The sequence below is a fragment of the Bemisia tabaci genome, chromosome 1 (assembly GCF_918797505.1).
Source record: "Bemisia tabaci chromosome 1, PGI_BMITA_v3".
Lineage (NCBI taxonomy): Eukaryota > Metazoa > Arthropoda > Insecta > Hemiptera > Aleyrodidae > Bemisia > Bemisia tabaci.
Genome location: NC_092793.1, coordinates 90,537,012 through 90,550,618, shown reverse-complemented (window position 1 = coordinate 90,550,618; position 13,607 = coordinate 90,537,012). Strand labels below are relative to the sequence as shown.

At 39.3% G+C, this 13,607-nt stretch overlaps 1 protein-coding gene across 1 annotated transcript in view; it reads left to right on the top strand.

The window, feature by feature from the left end:
- E(bx) (nucleosome-remodeling factor subunit NURF301 E(bx)) overlaps window positions 1-13,607 on the top strand; it is a 135,768-nt gene that overhangs the window by 19,773 nt on the left and 102,388 nt on the right. Inside the window, exons 7-8 of the mRNA XM_072306427.1 lie at window positions 10,002-10,679; window positions 11,454-11,912. Coding sequence (XP_072162528.1) covers window positions 10,002-10,679; window positions 11,454-11,912 — 1,137 coding nt within the window. The remainder of the gene's footprint in view (window positions 1-10,001; window positions 10,680-11,453; window positions 11,913-13,607) is intronic.

The window sequence follows — 13,607 nt, the reverse complement described above, 5'->3', positions numbered from 1 at the left end:
AATTTGGCCGAAAGCCAATCGATTTTGAGGAGGCATGAGTGTAAGGTCGATCCCCTTGTTAGTACATTATTTTGAAGTGAAAAATCTATCTTTTGAACTATGGAATCCCTCTTACAAACAATCGGTATACCTAAAAGCGGATGTCACGAAAGGTCTGCTTCTCTTAATAGTTCTAAATGAAAGATTTTGTAAAACCTATGTAGCCATGTTTCAGTGGTTAGCAAATGAGCCTCTGCATAGCCTCCATGAGCCTCTCAAAAGTTTTGTATATTGGACAAAGACCACTGTGCAACATACTGCATGGAGTCAAGGTTTGACGTTCCTGATAAGTCCAATGTTTTGGTCCAAAATGTCCTAAAAAGACCCGCCCTCCCCCAAATTACTCAAATTTGGGCAGATTTTGGACTTCTTAGAACACTCATTGAAATAGGGCTGGGTGAATTTTGGCCAATCTGACTAATTGTTTTTACTTTCTCGCTCCCCTAGGGTAGAGGAAGTATTTTCAGTCTGCAAGGGGAAAAAAAGTTGAAATTTCATCATTTCTAGACGTTTTAAGGTCCCAGGAGTCAAAATAACCATACTTGAAAAAATGTGTGTCCGTCCGTCCGACGTCCCCCAAATCTGTCTACAGCGATATCTCAGAATCTATCTGTTCGATTTCATTCCAAATTCTCACAAAACACCATATTTATGGTCTCCTTATGCACGTCAAACGATTTTGGGGTACGCTAAAATTTGGGGGGGGGGGGCTAGGGTCAAATTGGGTTAAAGGTCCATTTTCAGCAAAATCACCCGGAAAGCTCATTTTGACGGACTGTAAATTTTGAAAAATGCCTTTAATTCTTTAAAAGTGGGCATCAAGCACATCACCTGGGTCATTAATTTAAGTTCCTAAAAGATCTTTGGACTAAACTCAAAATTCAAGGGAGTACGAGGCCCAAAAGTAGGGCACTTTGCTCCGCGACATCACACATACAACTCATTTTCAAAGACTGTAAATTTGAAAAAAAAATGCCTTTCATTTCTTCGAAAGTTGACATAAGAGCACCACCTGGTTCATTAATTTAGGTTACTATGAGGTCTTTGGACTAAACTAAAAATTGAAGGGTTACGCGTCATATAGCGAGGAGAGCACTTCGGTCACACGGAGAGCTCACAGACTGTAGATTTTGAAAAAAATGCCTTTAATTCTTTGAAAATTGGCTCAAAAGCACCATCTGAGTCATTAATTTAAGTTCCTAAAGGATTCTTGGACTACTGGACTACTCTCATAATTGCAGAGGGGCCGATAGGAAACGCTCAATTCTCCGATAAATGAGTCGGAACGCTTCTAGATAATAGCAGCAAACGCTTTGAGTCAGGTGAAACCTAGGAATTCAAATGCATTATATAATGCATCACATACTATTTCCAAAATTACTCCGTAGGTATACACCAAGCAAAATTAGACAACTAATTAGGTACTTACATTACACAGGTACTATGAATCATCGAAGCAAACGCAAGAACTGACACTTAGATGTTTATTAGAAACTAATGTGTTTGTTGTTAATGAATTTAGAATCCCGGCAGATTCCATCTTTTGCGGTTCCTTTTTACGAGGTACTGAACACAAATATAATATAATAATACTGCACAAACATGACTGAGTTAATGCTTGATAATAAAGGAGGTTATAATTATTATAACCCGAGGTTTGTTGACGTTTGTCGACAGCAGCAAGGAGCTGGCGCTCTCTATTGTTTTCGCTTTGAATTACGGGGATACGCGGTAAGGAGATGGCGCTCTTGGCGGGCGTGTGGTGAACCTTCCAGCAGGTAGATTCGCCCGCCAAATTTAAAATTTGGGTGATGCTAAGCGAAAACCGTTTAGTTTTAAGACTATTTAAACATCGAATAATCATTCTACCCATTAAAGTAGATATTTGATGGCTTTTTACCGTGTTTAAGGAAAGATTATAATATAAAATCGTATCTGAAGTATTTATTTATTTTATTTATTTATTTATTTATTTATTTATTTATTATACAAAACGGGCAAGTTGCCCAATTACAAAAGTAATTAACAAAAAAGAGCAAAACAGCTAAAAGAATGATAGACTCAACTGACAAAACAAAACAAGCAAAAGTACAATACAATGAATATAACTAATAGGGAACATAGTATTTCAAAAAGTAGTCCTTGACCCTAGACTTAAACAGGTTCGTCTCCAGACTTGTATCAGCTAGCCCAGGCGACAGTAGGTTCCACCGCCTCTTTACTCTGACAACCACCGAGTGGAAACGGTAAGAAGTCCTAGCGAAGTTGTCAAATAAAGGACGGGCAACTCTCAGGGAGTAGTTGACCTCCCTCACCTGAAACAGCTGAGACAGATCTGGAGCCGAAATATGACCTCCAAGGACTCTGAACGCCAAAGCGAGGTCATAGGTATGACGCCTAGACTCCAACGTTGGGACGTTCAAAGCCTCAAAGATCTTACTATAATCGTGGTCATATATGGACATGGGTCTATTTAACTTAAATGACAAAAAACGAAGCACATGGTGCTGGACGGATTCGATTTTATCCCACCCTTGGCGTGTATGAGGACTGAGGAGACCATATTGGAGATGCATAAGTTAGAATTGGCATAACGATGGATTTATACAGGTAGAGGATTGTACCAACTCTAAAATGCGCAGAAACTCTACGGATAAAGTCAAAAAGTCTAAGAGCCTTAAGGGTAACTAAATTAATATGCTCACTAAATAAGAAGTCTGAAGAAAATGTAACACCTAGATCCTTAACTAAATGAACCCGGTCCAGAATAGAACCACTAATAGCATACTCAAAATGAGCAGGGGCTCGGTGCTTGGAGAAGGTTATCACAGAACACTTAGAAACATTAAAAGGGAGATCATTGCGCAACGACCTTTCTCCAAGGTAATCCAGGTCTTGCTGGAACAAAATAGAATCCGCCACACTACGAATGACCGCATACAATTTTAAATCATCGGCAAAGAGTTAGGATGTCACAAAACGCAAATTTAAGACAAGGTCATTGATAAAGATGAGGAACAAAATGGGCCCTATATGAGATCCCTGTGGCACGCCGGACAGCACATAAATAAGTTTGGAAATGACACCGTGAACCCTAACCATTTGAGTCCTACCTGTTAGATAAGATTGGAACCAATGTAAAATATTACTTTGAAGTTTCAAATCCTTCAACTTATCAATCAGGAGATTGTGACTAACACTGTCAAAAGCTTTAGAGAAATCTGTATAAACTGCATCCACTTGCTGTGACATGTCAAGAGCTTCAGCAATGAAGTCACAGTACACTGCTAAATTAGACACTGTAGAGCGACCTCTCACAAAGCCATGCTGCTGTGAGCATATTTTCTCTGCAAAAGCTTCATACAGCATGTTAGACACAATCTTATCAAAAAGTTTCGGAATGACACTTATAGTAGAAATAGGACGATGATTCTTTACATCATGCTCATCTCCGGACTTAAAAATAGGGGTAATATATGAGACTTTCCAAGCCGACGGAAAGTATCCCGATGACAGGGACTTATCAAACAAGAGAGACAGAGGCTTGGCCTCCGAACAATTTGAAACAAAAAAAGGATGAATCCCGTCAGGACCGACACTACCATTCGCCTTGGTGGAATTAATAGCATTAAGAACTGTTTCTTCAGTTATGTTAGGAAAGCAAGTGGAACCTTCATAACTAGAATCAAGAGAAGGTGAGAGTGGACTGGGTCGGTAGGTAGAACCGAAGAAATCTGCAAACAAATTAACTGAAGTAGACAAAGAGTCCGAATTCCGGTCGCCCAATCTCATCACATCTGGTATGGACGCAGTTTTATTAAAATTATTAACAAATGACCAAAAAGCCTTTAAATTAGACTTACAGTTTGACTCCACCTTAAGTATATTACTCTTATACAATTCACGGGACTTGCGAATACACTGAGCTCTTAGTTTCTTAAATAGAATGTAGTGTCTCATTTCACTATTTGATTTCCACAAGAAGTGATAGAATCTTTTATCCATTGTAATTTTGATGAGCTCCTTATCATACCAAACAGGAAAATTGGCGTCAGGGCGCTTGCATGAAGTAGGAACAAGCTCAGCTACAACTTCATTTAATTCCTCACTGAGAATGTCAACCATCTCATCAAGAGATTTATCTTTAAATAAGGAGGACCATTCAATTCCAGATAATCTGGTTATAATTGGGCCATAATCACAAGAAAAGAAGTTCTTATAAAATAATTTAGGCTTAAGAGATGCAAAAGATTTATGAGGAAAAGAAAACAATTTAGGACAATGGTTATCATTCGATTTGAATACAAAATCATCTGGTGGGTCAGAAACAAAAATACTATCTACATTAGAAAACAAGTCCAAGGTGTATCCTTTGGACGAATGGGCAGGAAAAACTTGGTTTAAACTTAAGCAGGTAAACATGGATGCTACATGATTTACAGCATCAATACCATTAGGATCCACATAACTTGTACACTCAGCACAAAGGGGCAAAGAACTGGACCAAGCAATTTTAGACAGATTATAATGTCCAAAGAGCATTAACTTAGCGTCTGGGCACTGATCTGCTAAGGTACTTACTACCAGGGAATGATCCCTGTATACTGTATAGTTCGAGCGGGGGGGAATATACGTCCCACCAATAATAACGACAGGAGCAAGTGACAATTTTACAAACAGGTGGCTAGAGTAGCCTTCTAGAGGAGAAACTATCAAGCGACAAGACTTAAGAGAATTTTTGACTGCAATTAATACTCCCCCGCCTCTTTGAATATCATCATCATATACGCGATCAGATCTATAGACAGTATAACCACCTAGACCCAGCTCTCCACTGAAAACAGAACTATTTAACCAAGTCTCAGTGATGACGAGAATGTTAGGCTTAATTGTAAGACTATTAAAAAAAGTTCTAAGATTAAGAAGTTTATCACCTGAGCGTAAGCCCCCTGCATTGGCATACTGAATTTGAATTTGTGCATCAAACGCCTGGCATCACTTCCCTCCCGATTGGGAGGAAGAAGCCCCTGCTACCGCATCCAGCTTATTACTAACTAACTTTGGAGTACCTCGTATGTACTTAATTGATTTTTGATCATCAGGGAACGTTAGATTGTGTTCGTCTTTAGCTTTGGATAGCTTTACCAGATATTGTCTTTGCGTCATAGTCTTATCATTAGCAACCGACACTCCCTTAGGGAGAAGAGCCTTACCTCTAAGAACTTTCATAACATCAGACCGAGACGGAAATATAATCTTTACTGGCTTCGGCTTGTCGGCAGCATTGGATTTCAACCTGATAATGCGCATTCCATCGACCTTTAAGTCCTTGATTTTTCTTAATAACTTTACAACAGCAGCCTTATCTTCACCCTCAGACCTAGCTTGACGGACGCCATACATGATTAAGTTGCAAGCCCTCCGCTTCCTTTCTTCCACTTCCTGAAGAACACCATCGACATTTGCCTCAAATGTGGCTGGTTCACAGTTGACAGGGGATTTAAGCGCCAGTAGCTCGCTTGATACAGACTTAATCTTATCTTCCATAGTGTTTACACGAGAGGATATTGAAAGTATGATGTATGAAGTATGATGTCAATGAATCTAATGGATCCTAATGAATCGTAGAAAAGCTAAGATTTTTGCCGTCTTTGATAGGAGACTTCGTTAATCAATTACATATTTAATTGAAGATGCCTCATAAAATCAACAAGTCGAGTCCGAATATATGAATTCATCACATATCGGGAAGATATTTACAATAAAGTTCAGTGGTTTGAATAAAAATTTCATAACTATTATCCTGCGATCAAAATTCCAATCAAACTTTATGATTTTGTGAAATTGGCAGTATTTCTCTAAATATTCCAGTAAAAGCGAGAAAGTGTAGTGCGATTCTTGCACCATGATGGGGGGCGAAGCCCCCCCACATGCCGGAGCGAAGCGCTGCGCATAAATTGGCCGGAGGCCAATTTGTATGTTCTGCATGTCTTGACATCAAGGGTAAAAATTGTGATGGCAGTTTTTCCCAACCCAAACCCCAGGTCTGTTTGTTCAAACCCTGACCCCCCTCCCTAATATCGCATTCTAGTCTGGTTTTACCATTTTATATAATATTCATTGGTAATAGGAGAAGTGGGCTCGGCCGAATTTTGTGAAAATGATTGTCTGACCCCCTTAATGGAAAGCATGCAAGGACTTGTGTTTGCAATCTGTCAGTTGCTGGGGTTTTTTCCTCTCTGGAATTTGGTCTGATTTCATGATATTCTTAAAGCACTTACCTGTTGAAAATATAAAAATCAGTCGATTTCGCAGATTTTTTTTTGGATTCTGTTATTGGCGGTGCGGTACCGTCGAATAAAACGTAATTTGGCGGTACAGTACTCTGACCAGCTAATCTGCCAAGTATCGCTAAGGTGCCTTTACCGGGTAACTTTATGATTGCTAACCGGAGAATTTCCTTCTGCTAAGGTGCCTTTACTAGACAATTCTATGACCACTAACTGGAGAATTTCCTACTGATAAGGTGCCTTTACCGGATGACTTTTTAACCGTTAACCGGAAAACTTCCTACCGCTAAGGTGCGTCTACCGGATGACTTAATGACTGCAAACCAGAAAATGTCCTACCGCTTAGGTGCCTTTATCAGGTGATTTTTTAACCGCTAACTGGAAAATTTCCTACTGGTAAGATGTTTCCACTGGATGAGTAAGCAAACGCCATCTACGGTGATCTATTGGTATTATCTGGAGAAATTATGCAAACAAGGAAATCTTGGATGCGTAAAAATCAATGACTCACCAGTACTCGGGTCAGAAACCGGGTTCGTGTGACCTGCATGTGATAGCAATGCAATATTCTTGAGTTTTTAAGTGCATTTAGCTGCAGAATTTTTGAAGTGGGTGCGGAGAACAGTTAGAGTTTACGTGAACATTGAAGCACTGAATTACCTATGTGCATTTACATTCGGCCTGAAGTACCTAGCATAATGGTGTTATCTGCAGCATGTATACGTACTGTTGGCACCTAAGCGGTAGGAAATTTTCCGGTTTGTGGTTAAAAAGTCATCTGGGAAAGGCACCTTAGCGGTAGTAAGTTTTCCGGTTAGCGGTTAAAAAGTCATCCAGTAAAGGCACCTTAGCAATAGGAAGTTTTCCGGTTAGCGGTCATAAAGTAATCCGGTAAAGGCACCTTAGCGATTATTAGAGGATTTTCTAGTCAGGGCACTGTATCGCCGAATAACCACTTCGGTTTTTTTTTACTTGTTGCAAGTGATACCTTTTTAACGAATAGATACGTACAATTAGGGTTCAGAAATCCTGATTAAAGGGAGTTTTATCCCTTGAGAGTTTTACAGCTTTTTGGTCTGAGTTAATGATCTCTGTGGATTGCCCTTAAAACTTGAACTGAAAAATTATTGTGCTCCTTCCATCCGTCTTATTTGTTAATTTTTATACCACCATTAAAAGTTGCGGAACCTACATTTTTGAAACAGAGAGAGAAAGTAATAAGATAACAAATATTGAGATCAACCCATAAAGCTCTCTGAACTCCATCGCTTGGGAATAGAACCCCTACCCTCTTATGTGGGGTTTGTTGGACAAAGTTCTTGAAGTATTTTGAATTCAGACTTACAACATATAAAAAATTCAAGTAAATTGACTAATCGCACCCTGCCCCCCTGTATGTCACTAATTGTAGGAAAATTCTCGAAATCGGTTAAAAATTCTCAGGGATCCAAGATGACATTCATTAGAGGAACAGGAACGAAAGTTCTGTATTTTCAAGTATCAAAAAGGTTAGACCGACAGTATATAAAAAATTCATCAAATTCTTACAGCCTCACCTTCTAGCAGCTAACAAGAAATTATCTGAAAATTATTCCGGTGGTCTTTATCTTCTTTACTATCTCATTCACTCGTGGACACTCGGAACAGGCCCAAGTACTCCGTCTACAATTCAAAAGAGAGGTGAAACTTGCGCCAATTCAAACGTTCAACCAAATCAATTCAACCCCCTGATCTTAGTGCATATCCCTCAAGAAGTACCAAGAGAAACGTTGAAATCTAGCCAAGATAGAGTATGTAGGTGAGAATCCCCTCCTTTCGTCATCATGCGTGGTTTTTAAATTTGAGCCGTATGAATTCTTTTCATTACAAAAGTGCAACCCGTATCTTGTTAAAAATTTGTCCACAAACCCTAATATCTACAGGTGATATGAAAAATCCCAGAATCTGCCAAAACGGGAATGTTCAGCAGCTATAATCCTCCCTCTTCGGGAGTTTAGGACCGAACCTCCGAGTCTCTCCTCATCCAGAAATTCAGACCTGTATCATCGTAAAAATGCATCCTAATTCACCCAATGTCAGCCTGTTCCTTGCAGCAGTCATGTGCATTTCTGAAAGTTGTAAAATCCGCCGAAAATCGAGTATTCCAGGGGATAAGAGAGGCTTTCTCTGGGCATTTTAACGATGTGATTTATCAGGAAGGTCAAAATTGAATCATATAAAAAATTCAGCCTGATTGAATCGCGTCATGCAAAAACCGCTTGAGTCCATTTTTTCAGCTATCAGTTTTTTTATGCTTGTATCAATTTTCAAAAGTTGACACAATCATGATAGAGGTGCCAATACTTGTTTTGGGACGAGGATAACCCTAAATCAAGTATTAACACCATTTTCTTGGTTGCATTTATCTCTGAAAAGTATTATCAACTCAAAAAAACTCAAGACTGGAAAAATGGACATCAGTGATTTTTGCTTGGTACGGTTCAATTGATAAAGTTTACCCTGTTCAGTGGCTACATGGAGACAAATCTTGAGAATAGTCGAAATCAGGGTATTTGCGGCATCAAAACCCCCGCTCGTTTGAGATTTCTGGACCCAAGTCCTATGGAAACTTTTCATCAAGGAGGCTTAATCTATATTGTATCATAAATTAAGTTAATTTGACAGTGCTCACTTTTATCATACAATGGGAACATATCTTGCTTCAAGTGCACAGGTGACAAAAATTAATATAATAGTGAAAATTAAGCACTAAAGCAAACAAAAATCCAAACTTGTCTCCTTACTGTCTTGAACCTACACCTCAAGGTAAATAACACCGCACAACAAATTTGGGTTTTTGTTTGGCCTTCGAATCAAACCAATTTTTTTTGATTCCTCGGTGATACAGAAGCCCAAAAATGCCCACAATAACTTTAGAAAAATTGTCTGGTGCTCAGGGCGTCGCAATTTTGAATTTTTCAAAATTGAGAAAACCAATGATCAGTTTTTTAAAATATCTCATCAACTGTTTATTTTACAAAAACAAAAAAAAAAGAAAATCAGCAGAAAGAACATAAAATTTCCTACAGAAATCACCCTCCCTTTCCTTTCCTAGCTTAATTTTTTGGTCATAAAATTAACGTTTTCTTTGAAAAGTAGCTAAAAAAAAGGGCGCATTTTTGCTGATTTTTGGAGAAACTTTGGTTCATATCTCCTGCCAAGATAATCTGAGAAAAAAACTGCTGAGCTCTTTCAAAAGAGCGTCAAATTTACCTCCAGAAACCATACTTCAAAAGTGCCAAAGCTTGATTTAATCCTCTGAAATAGCAGTTTATTAGCTCTGCCCTTCAAACATGATATTGTCGACCATCTTCGTCACAATAAAAATGACCATGAGCGTACCGGCAAACTCTGAAATGTACTCCTAACTTCATAAGCTGTGTGAGAAATTTAAGTTTTTTTTAAGCTTCCCGCTTCAAAAAGGATACTACGGCACAGGTAAACATTTCGCTGGAGGAGTCGTGCCATTCAATCCTTGCTCAACATGGCCGATGCCTTATCGAAGCAATCGAGCAGGGCATGCATTTCCATAAGGAGTTTGCAGGGTACAATTAATCTAATTTTTTTCTCTTTATTCACTCTTTGCTCTGTTTGATTTTAATCTGAAAATCTTTAAAATCTTTCTCTCGGCAGGTGTTGCAACAAGTTCAGGTGAAAAAACAGAAGATGAAAGCATGGATGATGATACAGAAGATATGACAGGTAGAAAACCTGGCATAACTACGAGGTCAAAGACAGGTTCTTTGCAACCTCGAACATTTAACATGGAAGATCTCAAAAGGCGATCAACGACAATCGCATCAAAAGAACTTGAGAGATTTGATAAAAAAAAAGATGACATTTCAACAGATAAGATTCTTGGTGACACTAGGCTAACTAGACTGAAAGCGCAGCAAATTGCCTCGGGAACCCTACTTTTTAAGCTAGGTATGGAAAACCAGTACAAAACTTACGTAAACCAGTACAGTACCAATTCTATTGCACTGAACAAACTTCAGAAAAATGAAGAACGGGACAAGAAGCGCCATATGTCACACAAATTCTCCTTGACGCAAGCCGCAGAATTCAAGTGGGTGGGAAGTGTTTATGGGAGCCGGTCTCAGTTAGTGAGTACTTTGAGAAATACACTCCTCCAGTTGGAAAGCAATATTCCATCAGCATTCATGCACATCAACTGGTCCCAGCTGCGTAAACCGTGGACTGCTGCTGTGACTGCATGCAACAATGCTAGAGATTTTGCTCGTGCAATGATCGTCTTCCAAGCCTGTGTCAAGCCTGTTGTTTATGCTGCAGTCTGGCACGACCAACTCGGTAAGTTTAAGTTTCACTTTTTTTTTCTTTTTCCAACCAATCACTTGAGAGATTTGTTAATCTTACTATTTCCAATTGACTTAGTAAGTACCTCTTATGTCTACTCTGAAGGACTCCTATGGCGTATAGTATATGTGATAATGCAATTAAGGGTTTTATTCCACAATGTACAAATCCAAAAGTAAGCAGACTTGCTGAAAATGTTCCAGAAATACATTCAAATTAGTCTGTATCTTTTCAATCAAACGAGACCAATGTGATTTACAAGGAGAGCTTCCTAATGTAACCGGAATATGGAGTTCAGATTTTTCTCTCTGATACTAGAGATGATTTCAGGGTACCCGTACTTCTCCGTTTTTGGAATGGGGTCGGAAAAGTCCCCAAAACTAACAGGGAGATCCGGTGTTTTTGTGAGCAGAGTTGAAACACTGAAACTGAGCAGGTGCCCTTCAGCAACGCAAGACTAACGTTATTGGCGCAAATGCTCCCCTCTCAGCAGTACAGTGATGCTAGCTCATCTTCTATGACACCATCATTTATGCGGAATCTCATGCTAATCAATGAAAATCTCTTTATCTTGTTAGCCAAGATTTTTACTATTGAAATGGATGTAACTCCCACAGTGACAAACGCTGTAGCATGCCATTAATTATTCCAAGCTTTAGCACCATGTTAAATGTACTGCTTTTTGGGGAAAGTTCTTCAAGCAATGTGTAACATCTGAAGAGAATATGTAGCTCCTAACGTCTCCTATGTTTCATCCTCTATTTTTAGGACACGTTAAATTGCAACGACACACAGCCATTGAACGTGAAGAGCGAAAACGGATAGAAAAAAAGGAAAAGAAGGAGAAAGATGATGAAGAAGAAAGGAACAGACTTTATAACTTTGTCAAGTACACCCTCGGTCTGAAACATCAAGTATGGAAACAGAAAGGCGAGGAGTACCGTATCCACGGACAGTGGGGTTGGTTGTGGTTGTCGTCTACAAGGATCCTAAAGAAACTAGACGCCAGACAGTGTGGACTACGGGCAGGCCCAAAGATGATGATGGTCCAGGTGAAAAACTCTCAAGGGTTGAAAATCCTCTGTGTGGAACCTAAAGTCTTTGAAGTCATGCTCAAACTGAAATCAAGTGAACCAATGGAAACGGATCTGGAGGAGAACAAAGAGAATAAGAGTCTCGAGAAATTAGCCCTGCAAGCTATTATACCTGAAAATGAACTTAATGAAGGTAATCCTCCATATTCTGTTCAAGCAATTTCTTGCATATTTTTCTAATTGTCAACACCTCCTCAGGAGCATCAACTTTTTATTTGCAGGGTTGCCAGCGGTCTGGAAATCCGGGATAACCAGTGAAAGTTAGGGAATTTTTGCCAACTGGAAAAAGTCAATGAATTCTTGGGAAAAATCAGGAAATTTTCGACCAATATACTAATCACTAGAATAAAACACTGATCCTCCATCTGTTCACCCTTCCTGGTTATTTTTAAAGCTTGCCATCTTTCAACTAGCTACTGAATGACTTTTTCCATAATTGGATCTCCTGACAAGGAAAGAGCTTGATGCAAAAACGGCTTTTTTCGCCCCCTCTCTGGAATTTCTTCAGACTTTGTCTATTGATTACTCATACTTGAGCGCTTCTTTTCCCAAATTTTCAGACCCCCAAAAAATTTTGGGGGGGAGCTAGGGGGGGGGGGGTGGAAGTCAAAACCTGTGAACCTCGATATCTCTCGAACGAAGAAAGATATCGAGGGCCGGTTCGGACGAAAAATCGTCTAAAATTGCATACTTTAATATTCTAAAGGTCGAAATCCCGATATCACATTTTTAAGTCAACATATGTGCTTTTTTCCAGTTTTTAGATCTAGAAAATTTCTTTTAAACGAGAAATTTACAAAGATCTCAATTTTTTATTTGAACCAAAACCAGTTTTTTAAATTGTTCGTCTTTTTCCGCATCCAACGAGTGGTCCATTAAGCTGGGGAACCAAACGGTTCCGGAGTTATGATCGATTGAAGTTTCTATTCAACGCGCGCCGACCGATTTTCGCGTGCAAAAAAGTCGGATTTGACTGTTATTAAATCAGATTGAATGTTCAAACTGAGCAAAATGCACTAATAGGGACTCTTGAGGGTAGCTGAGTTCAGAAATTACAGATACTTCCAAATAATTCACGTTTTTAAAATTACAGCTCCGTAGCGCTATTTTAGAGGCCCACTGAGCGCCGACCGGCCGCTCAGTGGTCCTGTAAGGAGGTGGTTAAATTATCACTTTCTCCTCCAGTGTATTACAGGGTGTTCGAAAAGTCCCCTCCCCCCCCCCCTCTAACTTTTGACCTAATTGAGGTAGAGATTTGAAACTTGGAGGGTGTTCCTAGATCAAAGGGAGCTACTTTTTGACCCCCCCAAAATTTTTGGGGGGCCCCATTTTGGGGGGGTTACGGACCCTAACTTTTAATTTTCAAATGGGAAGACCCCCTTTGTGATACCTCGTTCGAAAGAGCATAAAAAAAGAAAATTTTTCGCGCAAACCGGAAGTCATTATCTCAAACCGTTTCAAAATGGCGGCCGGTCAAAGTTCCAAATGGCCGAAAATTGGCACCTCTGCTTTTTGCGCATGGATTTGCTTGAAACTCGGTATCTGGGAGTATTTTGGCACGAGAAAAACGAATTTAACGTTAGATTTTCAAAAAAACCCTAATTTTTCAAAATGGCGACCGGTTTAGGCTCAAAAAAGCCGAAAATTTGACAAACTCGATTTTTTTGCCAATGGATTCACCTGAAATTCGGTATATGGGGGTATTTTGACCCGAGAATAACGAATGCAACGTTAGATTTTTAAAAAAAACCCTAATTTTTCAAAATGGCTGCCGATTAAAGTTCAAAATGGTCAACAATTGGCAACCTCGACTTTTTGCCAATAGATT